General features: G+C 42.6%; 1 protein-coding gene and 1 long non-coding RNA gene across 5 annotated transcripts in view; both read right to left on the reverse strand.

The window, feature by feature from the left end:
• dicer1 (dicer 1, ribonuclease type III) overlaps positions 1 to 19,135 on the reverse strand; it is a 216,910-nt gene that overhangs the window by 181,820 nt on the left and 15,955 nt on the right. For all 3 annotated transcript variants that reach the window (XM_061695434.1, XM_061695435.1, XM_061695436.1), the window contains exon 3: positions 12,016 to 12,211. In XM_061695434.1, the coding sequence (XP_061551418.1) occupies positions 12,016 to 12,129 (114 nt within the window). In that variant the 5' untranslated portion in view covers positions 12,130 to 12,211. The remainder of the gene's footprint in view (positions 1 to 12,015; positions 12,212 to 19,135) is intronic.
• On the reverse strand, positions 3,496 to 11,302 carry LOC133412352 (uncharacterized). 2 transcript variants are annotated; one of them, XR_009769754.1, is made up of 3 exons: positions 8,282 to 11,302; positions 7,982 to 8,067; positions 3,496 to 4,366 (listed from the first exon to the last, which is right to left on the reverse strand). It is a non-coding gene; the product is annotated as an uncharacterized LOC133412352 (long non-coding RNA). The 2 variants fall into 2 exon arrangements; XR_009769753.1 differs by having other exon boundaries at positions 3,496 to 4,452.

Below are 19,135 nucleotides of genomic sequence, written 5' to 3' on the forward strand. Positions count from 1 at the left end.
CGTCAGAGTTTGGGCCGCATTGCCGGCAGTAAGTCGGACTCGTTTCCTGTGAGGTTTAGACTGCCCCTTTTCCACCGATTCTGTTCAACCCACCCACTTTTCAAGAGAGCAAAATTATTGGAACATGTGACTGACGGGTGTTTCGAGTTGCTCAGGTGTTGCCTTTTAGATTGATTGCTCCAAGATTAGATAGTGCTTGTTTTTGGCTTTGGGTTTCATGGTGCCAAAAGCGCTTTACAAAGCCTCACATTCACCCATTCACACAGACTCATAAACCAAATAGGCGGCTGCTGCCCATGCAAGGTGCTGCCAAGCCCACCGGGAACAAATCAGGATTCAGTGTCTTGCCCAAGGACAAAGATTGGAACAGGCCACACTTTGATTACTGGACGACTCGCTCTAACAACTGAGCCAAAGCCACCTCCCAATTACTTTCCTTTTTATCAGTGTGTGGTTAACAATATAGTATAATACAAATCACTTATCATATTTAAAATGTAGATTTCCAACTCTAAAAGAGATGACTTGTCAAGTCATGCAGTTCAAGTCAAAGGTAAGTCAAGTCTTTTGGCTACCCAGTCTAAAGTCAAGTGAAGTCTAAGTATTTGGCAAGCAAGTCATAAAACTGGCAAATTACAGTTGTACTCTTATGTTCACATACCCTGGCAGCATTCATGATTTTTTTGGCCATTTTTTAGAGAATATGAATGACAACACAAGTTTTCTTTCACTCATGATTTGTGCTTGGGTGAAGCCATTTATTATCAAACAACTGTGCTTACTCTTTTTAAATAATAATGACAACAGAAACTACTACACAAATGACCCTGATCAAAAGTTTACATACCCTTGAGATTTTGGCCTTATAACATGCACGCAAGTTGACACAAATGGGTTTGAATGTCTACTAAAGGTATGCCACAAAGACAGCTCTGCGAACAATAGCGGACGTGGAGGCGTCCCCAAGTTCTGCAACAAATCTAAAAATGCCTTATCCCTCGTTTGCCCACAAATGGGTCTTCTAATACAAGGGGGAAAACAAGCAGAGCGAAGAAATCAGAAATCCTAAACACAGGAAATCTGATACAGAAAGAAATAAAACTAGGGTAAATATTGGAGTCTGAATAAATACGTCTATGCCAACATTGAGACAGCTAACAAGGTAAATGGTTGGTTGCACTTTTACACTGATGGTTTTTAGCGTTTATTTTAGTCTTCAAACCAACGTAAGAGCCGATGACAGAAAAAAAAGCTCAACGCTGAGCTAAAACTTCACCGTAGCAACTTTACATCACAATGAATTGGAACAAAATTCACATAAATGTCTCACAGTATCATAAACAGTAACCTTGTGCCCATCGGTGGGTAAGGAAAGCAACGTTTAAAAGTACTTGGTTCCACCATTAGAAAACAATAAGAAAAAAATAAAATAAAATAAAATCACCGGTGCCGTGTGAAGTTACTTTCCGTACCAAAATCCTGAGTTCCGGTGTGTACCCTTCAAAATAAAAGGCTCCAAGCTTACAACAGGAAGTCAAGTTAAAACTTGCATATAAAAACCATTTGACGTGATAAAACAGTCCCAAATAACGATTTTAAATATGCTATATTTAACATTTAGCTGAAACAATTAATAATTAAGTCAATTGGGTTAGTTCCACACACATTGCCTTTTAGTTCATAGGTTTCATATTCATACTTGTTATGAAGAACTCATACTTGTTATGAAGAACCTAGAGTCAAATGTTCATTTTAGTCTATGCTGCGGGCTGAAAATGGATGTCCATAATTTAAACCATGACAACTTTTTTTGACCCAGCCCCCGAAAATAATCGGAATCGAGAATCGTTTGGAGCCAAAATCGAAATAAGGAACCAGAATCAGGACTGGGAATCGCTCAAATTCAAATGATGCCCAACCCTATATGTCACAAAAGCTGCTTTTATTGCGTTTAGAGATGAGGATTTCTCAGGTGGTGGATTTCAGGGCATGGACAACAGCACAGAGGGGAGCTCCGGGAATTGGACCCAAGCTATTCACTTGAGGGGGAAAAAATATAGTTATTTCATTTACAGTGCTTTATACAAGCGGTACAATAACGTTACTCCTAATATTTCAGCAACAAGTAATAGAATAGAGTGTATTTTGTCTATCGGTGGACATAAATGAAAGGGAATTGAAAAACAGGAAACTCCATGCAAGTACTTTCCTGGAATGCTGTGAAGTTACTAGATTTGTATTAATTCGTTCCCAATTGATTGTATATTTGTAACATTCTTTTCCCCGAAGTACCTGTGTGAACGATGACAGAGCGAATGGATCTCAAGATGCATTGAGACGCACCAAACACTGACTGACATTGTGATCCAAGACAAACACAATCCCCAAACATCTGCCTTTCAGGTACATTATGACAGGTACACAATTGCATAATGTATTACTTTTGTCAATAGATGCATTTATTTCCCTTTTTTTTTTTTTTTTTTTTACTTAAAAAAAATATCTGTTTGCTGTTTAGGTGTTTGATAAAAGCAAGCCAGCAAAAGGTACAGTACAACCCATGGTGCCTCTGCAACTGTCAATTTCCTTCTGTTCTTGTCCCTTAAGAACACACGAAGAAGAATAATATGGATTTACAGGTTGTCTGTCACCAGTGGCTCGCCGCAGATGATAGCAGCTAAGGCCTGATGATGATCTACTCAGGTCTTGAAAACTCAACTCAGCAAGGTGAGTTTTACTTCAATCTTATGGCTCAAGAAATAATAATGTACAGATATGTATAATGTAATTATAAACATCCATGGTTCATGACATTACTGAGTAAATTTTTTTTTTAATTTATCAATGACATCAGGTGTATTTGTAGTAATTGATTTCTTGTACACTTGTCAAAATCTGTCAAAAAATGTTATTAGTATTGAGGGTTGTGTGTGAAATGCACTTACCGTAGTTTCTCATGTATAATGCACACCCCCAAAGTTGACCTGAAAAATCTGGAAAACCATTCAACCTATGTATAATGCGTTTTTACAATGCATGATTTTGCTTCTACACATATGAACAAAACGAAGTATTACCTGTATTTTGTTAGTTTTTTAAATTATTCTGAAGTTAAGCACTTTATTTGAACACATAATACTTTATTTTTATTGACTCTCTCTTATTTTGAAAATCACAGCCTTACTTTTATTTTGTAAATGAGAAAACACACAGTTGTGCTCATGTTTGATTACCCAGGCAGAATTTATAAGATGGGTACAATTCTTAAAAGAAAACATGAAGGACCAGGCCAAACACATTTTAATTTTATTTTAATGGGATTCAAATTAAACTGTCAAGCGTTTCAGAAAAGCATTATCATTCAACAAAACATAACCACAAAGAAATTAATGATGTTTTTTCTTCAGTGACCAGTCGTATTAAAAAAAAAAAAAAAAAAAAAAAATTCTGCCTGGGTATGTAAACCTATGAGCACAATTGTACATACATGCAGTCATATGTTCCCCTTGTCATATTGGAACGAAAGTGTCGGCTACACCTTTTTCATAACCTCTAGATGGCAGCATACATTTATAAAATGTTAGTCTTCTTCATTTTCTCCTATACCTATGGATAATGCGCACTATTGACTTTTGACAATTTTTTTGGGGGGGGAGAATTATACATGAGAAATTACGGTAATAGTTATCTCAATGTGACCCGGTCAAGATTGGAGTGACACGAGCCAGTGATTGAATACCAGACAAACCTCTTAGAATGACATATTTAAACCATGTATATATATCTTGTAAATACAATGTGTTTAATACTTTTAATTAGTTTAATATTTCTTGTTTTAAATATACAATCTATGAACAAGTGTTATATAGGACGCTAATGTTAATGAACAGGAAGGAGATACGAAATGTAACACTGATTTCTGAGTGGAAATTGCGAAGAAAGAAACAATTTTCAGTTCTTTATTTATAAAAATTTAATTTAAAAATGGTAGAGGTAAGTAAATTTAAAAAGAAGGTGCAAATGGATCCACAAATATTTATAAAGTAATATATCATGCACATTTCTACTGGAGCAATGCTTTGAAAATGTGGAATTTGTTTCCTCGTTGTCTGAATCATATATAATGCCCTTGGGGATTTTCTACATTACATATTGGCGATCGGCGGCCTTGGCAGAATTGTCTGTTGTTCTCTCCAGGGTCACAAAAGGGCATCAGCTGCCCAGATGTCATTCCATATTCATCTCGCTCTGCATAAAAGTCACTCGTTCAAGATGGTGTCCATGAGGTTTGTCATGTGTCAGAAGTGATGGTAAACACCAATCCATCGATCAGGGGCTGAAAAGTCCGTGGAGCTTCCCCAGATATCTAGTCAAAATATAGAGCTAGGGTCACGTCGCAGAAATGTCTTGATCACAACGTGATTACTCTAAACTCAGTCTGTCAACTCTGTCCTGTAAAGCAAGACATTATGGCGATTAGATTTTGTTTGTGAAATTGGCTTTCCATTGTTACAAACACCTCATCTATTCTTTCTGATGTCCACTGAGGTTGTTTAAACAAGTATTAAAAAAAAAAAAAAAAAAAAAATTCCCATCAACAAAAATCTAATGAACACAATACGGTACAATGTTTTTTATTTTCATTCTCGGAAACATATACACGCAGGGGTGTTAAACTGATTTTAGACACGGGCCATATTGTAGTTACGATTTCCCTGTTATGAACGGAAATAAATGTTTAATTGGCTCATAATATTACCGAAACATAAACAACAAATTTATGGAGAACTCGTTTTGAAAGCAGAAGTCTAATAGTTTGCTTAGCTATTTTTCAATCTACTGTAAAAATGGGTTTGGTAACAAACAAACAAAAAAAATGGTTTTGCGATAGCTCAACATCAAGAGTGCCCTCCAAAAGTATTGGAACGGCACGGTCAATTCCTTTGTTTTTGTTGTATACGGAAGGCATTTGAGTCTCAGCTCAAAAGATTAATAGGAGACAAAAGTTCACAATTCCAGCTTTTATTTCATGGTATTTACATCTAGATTTGTTAAACAACTCAGGAAAGAGTACCTTTTCTTTGAACCCACCCACTTTTCAAAGTATTGGAACATGTGACTGATGGCTGTGTTTAGTTGCTCAGGTGTGGCCTTTTAGATTGATTGCCTAATCATTAGATAGTGCTTGTCTTTGGCTTTGGGTTTGACCTGTGAAAATTGCATTTGCTGTTAAGCAAACGTGAAGACCAGAGAGCTGTCTATGGGAGAGAAGCAAACCATTTTGAAGTTGAGAGAAGAGTGAAAATCGATCATAGCTATTGCACAAACATTGGGCATAGCCAATACAACAATTTGGAATGTCCTGAAAAAGAAAAACTACTGGTGTACTGAGTAACAGACATCCAACAGGTTGGCCAAGGGTATCAACAGCAGTTGATGACATAACCATGAGAGCTGTGAAGAAACACCCAAAGACAACAGTCAGTGACATCACTGCCAAACTCCACAGGGCAGGGGTGAAGGTATAGACCCTGCAATCTCTGGTCAAAATGACGACAGGCCTATCGCCTTGACATCTGTGGTCATGAAGTCCTTCGAACGTCTCGTGCTGGACCACCTCAAGAGCGTCACAGGTCCCCTGCTGGACCCCGTGCAGTTTGCCTACCGAGCCAACAGGTCTGCGGATGACGCACTGCACTTCATCCTTGAACACCTCGACAGTGAAGGGACCTACGCAAGGATCCTGTTCGTGGACTTCAGCTCAGCGTTCAACACCATCATCCCTGAACTCCTTTCATCCAAGCTTCTCCAGCTCAGCGTCTCACCTGCCATCTGCCAGTGGATTTACAGCTTCCTGACGGGCAGGACACAGCAGGTGAGGCTGGGAGAGACCACCTCATCCACACGCAGCATCAGCACTGGGGCGCCCCAAGGTTGTGTCCTCTCTCCGCTGCTCTTCTCTCTCTACACGAACGACTGCACCTCAGCGCACCCGCCTGTCAAACTCAAGTTTGCAGATGACACCACTGTCATCGGACTCATCAAGGACGGTGACGAGTCTGCATATCGACAGGAAGTGGAGCGGCTGAAGCTGTGGTGCGGCCGACACAACCTGGAGCTGAACACACATGATCTTGGACTTCAGGAGGCATCCTTCGCCACAGCTGCCCTCACGTTGTCCAGCTGCCTTGTGTCAACCGTCGAGACAGACATTCCAACAGCTTCTACCCTCTTGCGATCAACTTCTTAAACACCTAACCTACAATTCCATTACAACATGCTGGCAATTTCTTTACTTGAGTTTATTGTCACATTTCTGTGGGGCCAATTATATATTACTTGTGCACTCACTGTAGTCGTTCCGCCACGCTGCACTATTTGCATATCTGTTGTTGACCAATCCTGGCCACTCATGCCAGAGTAGCATCTGCTCCAGTTGCACACTGATTGAGGAGTATCATCAAAAACTGCACAATCAACATTGTCCCAGATTATCGAGCTACTCGTCACTTTAAACTGCATACACTCCTTGAAGTCTCGGCGCCTTTACACAATGGTCATTGCACCGGACTATTGCAATATTAGTCATTCGAACTGATCTAAGTGCTAGAGGACTCTGCATCGTTTGCACCACTGTCAAAAAAATAATAATAATTTACCAGCATTACCAGATAACTATTAACCCTTTATTGCTCAGTGACTGTTTTTTGTCAATGTCTTTGTGCCTCAAAAGTGTTCTCTGTCAATTGACTGTCTGTTATCGTACGAGAGCAGCTCCAACTACCGGAGACAAATTCCTTGTGTGTTTTTTGGACATACTTGGCAAATAAAGATGATTCTGATCACAATCCACTGTTCGAAGACTTCGAGAGAAGAAGTAGACAACCCATACCATGAGATGCAAACCACTCATCAGCAAAAAGAATCAGACGGCCAGATTGGATTTTGCAAAGAAGTACAGAGATGAGCCACAAAAGATTTGGAACAAAGTTTTATGGACTAATGAGACCAAGATTAACCTCTTAAAAGTGATGGAAATGCCAAAGTATGGATAAAGAAATGATCTGCTTATAACACAAAACACACAAGCTCATCTGTGAAGCATGGTGGAGGTAATGTCCTGGCTTGGGCTTGCATGGCTGCTTCTGGAACGGGCTCACTTGATGATGTAACTCATGATGGTAGCAGCAGAATCAATTCTGAAGTCTATGAAACCATTTTGTCGAGCAATTTACCGAAAAATGCATCCAAACTAATCGGGAGAAGCTTAATCATCCAACAAGACAATGACCCAAAACGCACTGCCAACACAACAAAGGACTTCATCAGGGGGAAAAAGTGGAAGGTCTTAGACTGGCCAAGTCACTCACCAGACCTTAACCCAATAGAGCATGCATTTTACCTCCTGAAGAGCGCACTGAAGGGAGAAACCCCCTGAAACAAACAAGAACTGAAAGAGGATACAGTAAAGGCCTGGAAAAGCATTTCAAATGAAGAATGCAACAGTCTGGTGAAGTCAATGGGTCACAGACTTGATGCAGTTATTGCAAGTAAGGGTTATGCCATCAAATGTTAAATGTTATTCACTTTAAACAAATTTAGTAATGTGTGTTCCGATACTTTTGCTCACTTGAAAAGTGGGTGGCTTCAAGCAAAAGGTGCTCTGTCCTGAGTTGTTTAACATCTTTAGATGTAAAACCATGAAATAAAAGCTGAAATTCTGAACTTTTGTCTCATACTCATGTTTTGATCTGAAACTCAAATGTCTTGAGTATAAAAGAAAAAAAAAGGAACTGACCCTCCCATCCCAATACTTTCGGAGGGGACTGTATGACAATTTGCAAGTTTTCGTACAATTTTTAGCAAGAATCATGGCAGCTGACAAAATTTGCTTTCACTGGTGTTTTACAGTTTCTAAAACATGCTTGTGTGTAAATGCGTGTGAACAAATCATGTCACTATTATACAGTGGATAACGTACCTCCTCGTCTGCGACCCAGAGATGTACTCGGCCAGGGGTTGTAGTCGGCCGTGGTCACCAATAGCTGTGCTCTCCTCTTGAGAACTCTGAACAACAAAGAATATAAATTCACCGGACATTGCCTCAATACTACAATGTGGAGTATTGATATTTATAGCTTTTATCAAAGCTACTTGTTGCTAAATGGGGCTAGTAATTAATTAAATATAACGTTCATGCTAATAACTTTCTAACTATAATGCCAAGAGTTAGTTTGCCACTTATATACAGTATGACAATTTGATTTTATTTTTTACTTACCGGTGAACAAGATATGCCGAAAATGGCAAAGTTGCTTCTACAAGATGACCACGGTAAAGCCAGCTGGTGACTTGCACATACACGCCTGTGAGGGATGTGGATTCGGCCAGAGGTGAGGGGGAGGGGGAGGGAGTTGTGAAGTGAGGCTACCTTCAAATCTTGCTAGCAGTTTCAACACTGCACACTGCACCTTTAATGCAAGTTTAAAAATAATAATAATAATAATAAAAATAAAAATAAATTTAAACAAAAAGAGTAGAAGAAAGTCACGACATAAAACTCGTTTTGACAGATTATATTATATTACCTGTCTGGATGTGTTACTATGGCGTTGTTGGGTGAATCCATAAATCCGTCCCATGACCAAAGGCTAGCCCGTCAATTGGGTTTTCCCATCGATTTTTAAAACGATGTGTATCTTGTATTTAAATATAAAATGAAGGTAATTATTTTTGTAGTGCGTTTAGTTTTACAGTAAACTCTAACTGGGGTGTCAAACAGCTTAAAGCACGCTCAGGGAGGGCAGAATAACATTCTACAGGCTGCAAAGTACAAGCTGCTGTATGAGGCAAGCAGCGTTAGCTTCGGTTCAGCTATCGTCTTGAGGCGACCCAAATTTGTGCCGTTATCGCAACATCGTGTCCTGGACAGAATGTTTTGGTGATAAAAGAATTTCAGAACGCCACTGAAAATGCACTTTTGGGCCATTTTCGGCGGGCGAAGATTTTGGGAGACAAAGAAATTTGTACTGGCCCGAGCGGGCCAGTGTCTATACGTAGGTGGTAGCACAGCAGCGTAATGGCCATCATCAGCAAAAACAGATCAGCCCACTCCAGTGGTGGTCCAGTCTAGCAGGAACTCATCCACATCTGTCTGTCTTGGCCCATAAGTATCTGATTAGCCCTGTCACTTGTGTGCCATGTGAGAGGCTGTTCTCACTTGCAGGTCACATAGTTACAAAAAAGTGAGCTGCCTTGGGATAGGATGAAACAGCGTTGCTAGGACTGATGGGACGCAAATTTACCATATTTTCACGTTCTCAATCAAACACGTCAGGTTCGAGTCAGTCTCGTTGCCGTGCGGCTCCTCAGAAATGATGCAGACTTTTACGAAAGCTCGAACAACGGTGCAAGCAGACACGTTAGCCCAAGCATCCACAATCCATTCATAAATTGTGGCGTAAATCGCCCGGCACTGCCTCCTCGTCTTAGTAAAGCCGTGTTCACCATTTGTCATCCGTCGCTCCCACGCCGCTCGCAACTTCACTTTTGAACGCCCTGTTTACACCGATGTCCAGCGGTTGGAGTTCATTAATCCATTGCTCGAGTTGGTCTTCCAACTTGGGCCACCTCGCCTTGTTTCCGCGTTTTGTTTTTCTTTTTTTTCCCGCGGAAACTCAGCTTCATCTTCTTGACTCTGCGAAGCTTGTTTTCCTGCTTCCTCCACTTGCGAACCATGGATTCGTTGATCTTGAATTCTCTCGCGGCTGCTCGATTCCCATGTTCCTCCGAGTAACTGTTTACACAGTTTAAACTTGCAGTTTGTGCTTCGTAAGGAGGAGAAACATTAATAGGATTCCCATGCCTTTTAGAGTATTCCTGCATTTATAACTTGCATATTTGGACTCAAGCAAAGAAATCACTGTTAGTAAGCAGTATCCAATTTCTAATGTTATAAATTTTAAAACAAATATGATAGAAAATACCGTTAAATTAGTGAACAGACAATTTCTCAATGGAGAGTTTTGTTATTGTGAGCATAGCCTGATTGCTGCTGCAATAATAATGGTGTTTTGGAGCTATGGTATACATGAATGTAAACATTGGATTGACAGGGATAGAAGTGTAATATGAATAGTAATATGACCAAGGTGTCTTCTTCACAAAAACCTGTGGGAAAACGTACAGAAACTACTAATGCCTATTGAGAAAGACTCGGCAAGCAAGAAAAGAGGTTTTTCAGTTTTCCTGCTTTCGCCTCTTTGCCCCACCTGTATCATGAACCTTCCTGCAATACTTTCCTATGATATCGCAATAATTATTGTACCGTGAGATTAATACGGTAATAAAACTGAACCGTGAGATAGAGATATCATTACATTCCTACTGTTAGCCCATCATGATAACCTTGCTTCCACACGCAGCCAAACCGCCCCGTTTGCTCCTTTGTCAGCTTGCGCTTGAAAGCGGGTCCGCTGATTTGTAGGCTGCTGGGTCTTTCCGCGAGTGTTGTAGCTACAAACTCAAAATCATTGGATGATCATAATTTCAACAAGTGCTGGCGATCACATGCTAATTTACTGCGGATAATACCAAATAATATTGGTAAAAATATCGATGACTGTCACGAGCCAATGCAACAGCAGCCGTTACACTGGCTGGTGGCGACAAGCGCGCCGCCGAATGATACAGCTCGTTAACGGTCCAGTTTTATGGGGTTTTTTTTTTGTATTGGACCGATCAGTGTGACGTTTTTCCAATATCGGGCCGATAATGACTGTGCATCCCTAGTTTAAACAAATGGTTGCTTAATATATACTTGTGTGACAGATTATGCCAAAGAATGAGTTGCATGACAAAGCAAAGAAGTGGCATCAGCAGTGCGCATCATTTATTACCTCTCCTCATTTGTCAAAAGTGTTTAAGGAGTGATTTGTTTCAAAAGTATTAATATTAGAATGATTATATTCTGCCGTTACGTATATGACAAGTAATAATGTTTTATGCTGCGTTTTATCCTTTTTTTTTTGCCATTCAAGACAGTCGCTATATATCAGATTACTAGACATGGTGTCATAAATTTGTTCTGCGTCTTGGACAGGGCAAGTGGCCACGCTACAAGTATGACACTGGCCAGATTTCACCCGGTCATCGCGTGCTGTCGCCAAGAACACAATCCAATGGCATAGGTCTTTGGGGGTGGGGGGACAAGAAGAAAGAGCCGAGGCAGCAGGGAAATAGTTTGTGGGCATGCAGGACCACAGGATACAAATGTGGGTCCATGAGGCTAACCAGAGCTTGACTCTACAGAACAACGAGCACATGGTGTGGTCCCAGCATCGATGCGCGCAGAGGCGGAGACAGAGACAGAGAGAGGGGGGGGAGAGAGAGAGAGACAGAGAGAGAGAGAGAGAATGAATTAGTCAGGAGTTGTCAGTCAGCGCTCCGTCACAACACTGGTCAATGCCTAGGAACAAATCGTAGGACCACGAAGGACGTCACACTATGCGGAAAAACAAAACAAAAAATTCTGACACACCAGACTTTTTGTGTCGTGATAGTGAGGCATCCTAGATGCCAGATCAGCAATCTTTGATTATGTCACACTAAACAGGGTAATGACGTGTGATCAGCAACTCATAACTAAAATAATCAGCCACGACTGAACGTTTGTCTGCAACATGTCTGTGGGCTCAAAATTGGCCTACATTCGTGTCGTCTTATCTCTGCATTACGTTTTCTGATGACAGTAGTTTGGACTCCAGAACAATTATTCCAACTGTAATGTCATTGGGAAATTTTGCATAGAACTGAACGAAATGTAGACCAGCGTCATGGAATGGATTGTGTTCGACTTGGAGGTTTCATTGTATAAAATACCAGTTTATGGCTATACAAGCAACGAGCATTTCATTTTCCACACACCAAACCAATAGGTATGCTTCATTATTGACTCGATGCAGTATGAAGCAAACAATTTAAATTCAGTTAACATAATTGAACAAAACTACTTGCCTGATATTTTCTAGGTGTATAGATATTATCGTGGATAGCCTCCTGCTGCCATGGAAGCCCAAAAAAAGGCCCCATGGGAGATGTGGCCGGGGTGACAAGCTTCAGGCCTGCCATTCTTCAGAGGTGGAGAAGCGTGGGAAGAGTTCCTCCCGTCGTCCACTTTATTTTATTTCACATCGCATTTTTCACAAATTCACTAAAAGGGGAATAGGATGCTGTGTTAATCAACAAAATCAGCGAGCAGATAAAATTGAGTGTCCACATTGATAAATATAAATTCAAATCAATCTGATAAACACAAGTAGTAATCTGGAACAGAATCTGGATGAGGAGAATTAATTAATCTGGGTTCCATGACCAAATTTCTTAATGTCTTACGCGTCCATGAACAAGCCTGATGTACAAAAACACGATTGTCGGATCCTTCATTTGTGACACAGCCGTTGAAATGTCAGAATACTTTAACTTTACTTCATCAAAAAGACAATCAGGAAGCGCTCACTTTAGACATATAAAAGAATGATATTGCAAATATGTTGGAATGATGTACAGTGGACTTGCTCCTGTTCTTTAACCTAGCAAAAATACTGTATATTTAATCTGAATACTTGATTAGTCGTTCCAATTCTCAGGAAGATACTCGATTAGTAAATGCAGCACGGCTGGATGATGACTGGATTTCTCATTAGTGACAGGTCTGTTTAATGTCGCATCAAAAATAAAGTAAAAAAGGGAAGTATATGTATGTTGTATAATTTCAAAAAGTAACTGAAAACGTACTGTATCGTGGTATATCGTTATTGTGATATAAAACGGCCCATATTGAGATAATTTTCTACACTTGATCATGTACAGCGGGGCATAAAGGTATTTAGTCAGCCATCAATTGTGCAAGTTGTCCCACGTAAAAACATGAGAGGCCTGTCATTTTCATCATAGGTATACCTCACCTATGGGAGACAAAATGAGGAGGGGAAAATGAATAATGGGAAACAAAAAAATCACATTGCCAGATTTTTAAATATTTTATTAGAAAATTATGGTGGAAAATAAGTATTTGGTCACCAACAAACGAGCAAGATTTCTGGCTCTCACGGACCTGTAACTTCTGTAAGAGGCTCCTCTGTCCTCCACTCGTTACCTGTATTAATGGCACCTGTTTGAATATATCAGCATACAAGACACCTGTCCACAACCTCAAACAGTCACACTCCAAACTCCACTATGGCCAAGACCAAAGAGCTGTCAAAGGACACCAGAAAGAAAATCGGAGGCCTGCACCAGGCTGGGAAGACTGAATCTGCAATAGGTAAGCAGCTCGTGGTGAAGAAATCAACTGTGGGAAAAACTACCGTATTTTCACGACCATAGGGCGCACCGTATTAAAAGACGCAGTCTCAGTTACAGGTTCTATTTCTGTATTAACACATACATAAGGCGCACCGTATTATTGGGCGCAGGCATGGTAAAACATACGGTAGCTTAAAACATACGGTAGCATGCATGCAGGCTAAAACAATGTTTGTCAAAAGGCAGCGGGAGCAAAACTGAGTTCGGTTGTACTTTATTGAAGTATTTAACAATGTACTCACGTTATTTTTTTGATCAATCATCATCCACAAATCCATCAAAGTCCTCATCTTCTCTATCTGAAATGAACAGCTGGCCAAGTTCTCCAACAAACACGCCGGGTTCGCTCTCGTCATTGTCAGTGAATCTTGTTGCCTGGGGGCTGTTCAGCAATGATGCCGGCTTTCGCAAAAGCTCGGACAACAGTCAAAGCAGATACCTTAGCCCAAGCATCCACAATCCATTCACATACGGTGGCGTAACTCGCCCGGCGTTGCCGCCCAGTCTTAGTTGCACTTGGTTTTTCACAGCGGCTGTGAATGGGCGCGCATGAAGTCACAGATCAACAGGGACGGTGACGCGTGGAAAAAAACATCCAGTCTCTTTACGTACACCTCACTCAGCCACTCTCTCATTTTCTCCTCATCCATCCAGCCCTTTTGATTGGCCTTAACGATAACTTCGGCTGGAAACGTTTCTTTAGGCAGCGTCTTTCTCTTAAAAATCACCATAGGTGGCAGTTTCTGTCCATTACCATGGCAACCAAGCACAACAGAAAAAACAGACTTCTCGTGCCCCGTTGTGCGTATCGCTACCGTGGTGGTCAACTTCTTCTCTACAGTTGGTTCAAAAGTGATGTCAGAATGTCAAAAGTGAGCGGCACCTCGTCCATGTTGGTGATGTGGTTGGGCTGGATGTGTTTGTCGGCAATCTGCAGTAGGAGCGGAAGATGGCCAGCTTTTCCTTGTAATCCGCCGGAGGTTGCTGCGCCACGGTAGTCCTTGCCCGGATGGATAGATGGTGCCGTTTAATAAAACGAAAGCACCTTGAAAATTTTCGATTTTTATTTCTTCTGCAAGCGTTACTGCCCTCAGTCGAATGGTGACTGTAGAGACGCTTCTCCCGGCTGTTCTTTGCTTATTAATCCATTGCTCGAGTTGGTCTTCCAACTCGGCCACCTCACCTTGTTTCCGCGTAAACTCAGCTTCGTCTTCTTGACTTGGCGAAGCTCGTTTTCCTGCTTCTTCCATTTGCAAACCATGGATTCGGTGATCTTCAATTCTCTCTCAGCTTCTCGATTCCCATGTTCCTCCGCTTAACTGATAGCTTACAGTTTAAACTGTGCTTCGTAAGCGTGTCTCTTCGTAGGTGCCATTTTTGGGGGTCCTTAGCCAAACCAATGCACATACCGGAAATATATACCTACTGGGGGCGTGTCTTTAGCGTCCTCTGTCACCCGCACCCTTCCCCCTTAACGTCCGCATGCTGTCCTCAGTCACGTCCGCCTTCCTCTATATAAGCAGCGTGTCGGCAGGAAATCGTCCCAGTCAGTCAAGCGGAGCGCTCAATAAAGTCACACAACATTTACGGATTTTGGAACTCTGTGCACACATAAGGCGTGCCGCATTATAAGGCGCCCCATCCATTTTGGAGAAAATGTAAGACTTTTAAGTGCGCCTTATGGTCGTGAAAATATGGTATTAGAAAATGGAAGACATAGAAGACTACTGACAATATCCCCCGATCTGGGCCTCCACACAAGATTTCACCCACGGGGTTCACAAGAAAGGTGAGCAGAAATCCCAGAACCACACAGGGGCACCTTGTGAATGACCTGCAGAGAGCTGGGACCAAAAGTAACAAAGGCTACCATCAGTAACACACTACTACCAGTGACACAAATCCTGCAGTGCCAGACATGTCCCCCTGCTTAAACCAGTACATGTCCAGGCCTGTCTGAACTTTGCCAGAGAGCAACTGGATGATCCAGAAGAGGACTGGAAGAATGTCATACATTCAGATGAGACCTGAATAGAACTTTTTGTCAAAAACTCAACTTGTCATGTTTGGAAGAGAAAGAATGCCACGTTGCATCCAAAGAACACCATACCTACTATGAAGCATGGGGGTGGAAACATCATGGGGATGTTTTTCCTGCAAAGGGACCAGGACGACTGACCTGTGTAAATGAAAGAATGAACGGGGCCATGTATTGTGAGATTTTGAGTGAAAACCGTCTACGATCAGCAAGGGCATTGAAGATGAAATTTAAATGAAACCCTTGTTTTGGGTCCCTGTGCATTGAAGATGAAACGTGGCTGGGTCTTTCAGCATCACAATAATCCCAAACACAGATCCAAGGGCAACGAAGGAGTGGCTACGTAAGAAGCATTTCAAGGTCCTGGAGTGGCCTAGCCAGTCTCCAGATCTCAACCTCGTAGAAAATCTTTGGAGGGAGTTGAAAGTCTGTTGCCCATCGACAGCCCCAAAACATCACTGCTCGAGAGGAAATCTACATGGCGGAATGGGCCAAATTAGCAGCAACAGTGTGTTAAAACCTTGAAGACTTACAGAAAACATTTGACCTCTATCATTGCCAACAAAGGGTATATTACAATTATTGTGATTAACTTTTGTTATTGAACAAATACTTTCCACCATCATTTGCTAATAAACTCTCTAAAAATCAGACAATGTGATTTCCTGGATTTCTTTTCTCATTTTGTCTCTCATAGGTGAGGTACACCTATCATGAAAATTACAGGCCTCTTTCATCTTTTTAAGTTGAAGAACTTGCACAATCGGTGGCTGACCAAATACATTTTTGTCCCACAGTCGAAGAGGAAAGGAATGCCATTTGATAGATATCACTGGACCAAATTATTATTTTAAACTACTTTGTAAGTCAACAATAACATGATGCTCCAACAAAATTATAATGTGGTGTCTCGCTTTGATTCAACCTGAATAATTTAACTTGGAGTGGGTTTGCACAGCAGCCATCCATCCATTTTCTACCGCTTATCAGAGGTTGGGTTGCGGGGGCAGTAGCTTTAGCAGGGACGCCCAGACTTCCCTTTCCCCAGCCACTTCCTCCAGCTCTTCCGGGGGTATCCCGAGGCGTTCCCAGGCCAGCCGAAGGACGTAGTCTTTCCAGCGTGTCCTGGGTCGTCCCGGGGTCTCCTCCCGGTGGGAAGTGCCCGGAACACCTCACCGGGGAGGCGTCCGGGAGGCATCCGAATCAGATGCCCCACCCACCTCATCTGGCTCCTCTCGATGTGTAGGAGCAGCGGCTCGACTCAGAGATCCTCCCGGATGACCGAGCTTCTCTCTTCTCTCTAACAGAGAGCCCGGACACCCTGCGGAGGAAACTCATTTTGGCCGCTTGTATCTGGGATCTTGTTCTTTCAGTCACGACCCACAGCTTGTGACCGTAGGTGAGGGTAGGAACGTAGATCGACTGGTAAATCAATCAAATTGAGAGCTTCGCCTTTCGGCTTAGCTCCTTCTTTACCACAACGGATCGATACAAAGTCTGCATCACTGCAGACGCTGCACCGATCCGCCTGTCGATCTCCCGTTCCATTCTTCCCTCACTCGTGAACAAGACCCCAAGATAATTGAACTCCTCCACTTGGGGCAGGATCTCATCCCCGACCTGGAGAGGGCACGCCACCCTTTTCCGACTGAGGACCATGGTCTCAGATTTGGAGGTGCTGATTCTCATTCCAGCCGCTTCACACTCAGCTGCGAACTTTGCTCATGTTCCAGGGGAGGCGGGGGACATCGAGTCCGAGTGGACCATGTTCCGCGCCTCCATTGCTGAGGGGACCTACCGGAGCTGTGGCCGTAAGGTGGTCGGTGCCTGTCGTGGCGACAATCCCCTAACACATTGGTGGGCACCAACAGTGAGGGATGCCGTCAAGCTGAAGAAGGAGTCTCAGGAGGGGGAAGCAGTGCACCATCAACACTGTGTATAGTGGGGATGGGGCGCTGCTGACCTCGACTCGGGACGTTGTGAGCCGGTGGGGAGAATACGTCGAAGACCTCCTCAATTCCAGCGACACGGCTTCCCATGAGGAAGCAGAGTTTGGGTTCTCTGAGGCGGGCTCTCCTTTCTCTGGGGTTGAGGTCACCGAGGTGGTTAAAAAGCTCCTGAGATGATGAGATTCGCCCAGAGTTCCTAAAGGCTCTGGATGGGGCTGTCCTGTTTGACACGTCTCTGCAACATCGCGTGGACATCGGGGACAGTGCCTCTGGATTGGCAGACTGGGGTGGATGTCCCCCTTTTTAAGAAGGCGGGCGCAGCAGCCACGACCGCAAAAGCCATTCACGTATAAATCTAGGGGTGCATCTGTTCTGGTCGATGATCGAGGATTGTTAACCTGACATGCGTAAAAAATGTACGCAGTGTGGCAAACGTAAAATGGCTTATCGATTTAAGTAAATATGACTAAAAATACTTCCCATGGGATCACCACCTGTGGGAGGGGCCAAGGGGGGTCAGGTGCCGGGTGAGCTGGGCAGCGGCCAAAGGCCGGGGGACTGTCCGATCCCCGGCCTTTGGCCGCTGCCCAGCTCACATCCATATCACATCCCTCCCTGACAGGGAAAGAGCCTGGGCTGGTGTGTGAGGTCGAGAAATTCCGATTGGACATAGTGTGGCTCACCTCAACACACAGCTTGGGCTCTGGTACCAGTCTTCCAGACAGGCATTGCACTCTCTTCCACTCTGGAGTTGCCCACGTTGAGCGGCACCGAGCAGGTGTGGGCATACTGATTGCCCCAACCACCACCCCCACACACCCCCGGCTTGGTGCCTGTGTGTTGGGTTGCACCCCAGTTGACGAGTGGGTAGCCTTACTCTGCCTTTGGGTCGGGAGACGGGTCCTGAATGTTGTTTGTGGGTTAGGCCCCAAAAATCCTGATTGTGTACAGCCTAAAAAGTACTTCATTGCAATTAAATTACTTTAACAAATACTGTTAATAACATGCTTACTCTAACTTTCTCACTGTCCCGGCTATATGGACGGTTGTTGTCCAGAGTTTGCGATCGATTCTTCAGGTGCCCGATCAAATTTGTTGTGTTGAAGCATTTAGATGACGTTCCCAACGACTTACTTCAGTTGTGCATAGACTGCAAATAACTTAAGTGTTGTTGTCTGAAACACCGCAAAATAGTCCTTCACTAGTCCTTCAGTCCTTGTTTTTTCACCGACGAGATTGAAAAAAACTTTATTGGTCGTCAGATAGTTACAATACTACGCCACAAGACCCGTGACAAGGCTAAAAATAAACTCGCTTTTGGATTAATACGCAATGGCGACGCGGAGTAAATGTTTGTTGCGGAGCCGATCGATGACGTCATTGATCGGATCGACGAATTATGACATGAAAGCTGATTGGACGATCAGCATAAAGTGCTAATTATCGATACCATTCAAGTAAATCAGATCGGTGTAAAGTATAATCAAAATGATATGTTAATCTTCAATACTTGGTTGTGTAAAGTCTACTGGTAATAAGCTCTTCTTCTCAGCTCACATATGCGGTAACGTATTCATTTCCAGTTTTCGAACGCGTAGTGTGTGTAGTTGTTTAAAATGTATATTATGTCACAGTGGCTGTTTGCTGTCGTACTAGATTTGCTCCAACTACCAAAGACAAATTTCTTGTGTGTTCGAACATACTTGGCCAGTAAAAATGTTTCTGATTCGTCCAAATTCATAGCGGCCAGTGAAAATACCCTATATACCGCGGACCCTGACAA

The sequence above is a fragment of the Phycodurus eques genome, chromosome 14 (genome assembly GCF_024500275.1).
Source record: "Phycodurus eques isolate BA_2022a chromosome 14, UOR_Pequ_1.1, whole genome shotgun sequence".
NCBI classification, from domain to species: domain Eukaryota; kingdom Metazoa; phylum Chordata; class Actinopteri; order Syngnathiformes; family Syngnathidae; genus Phycodurus; species Phycodurus eques.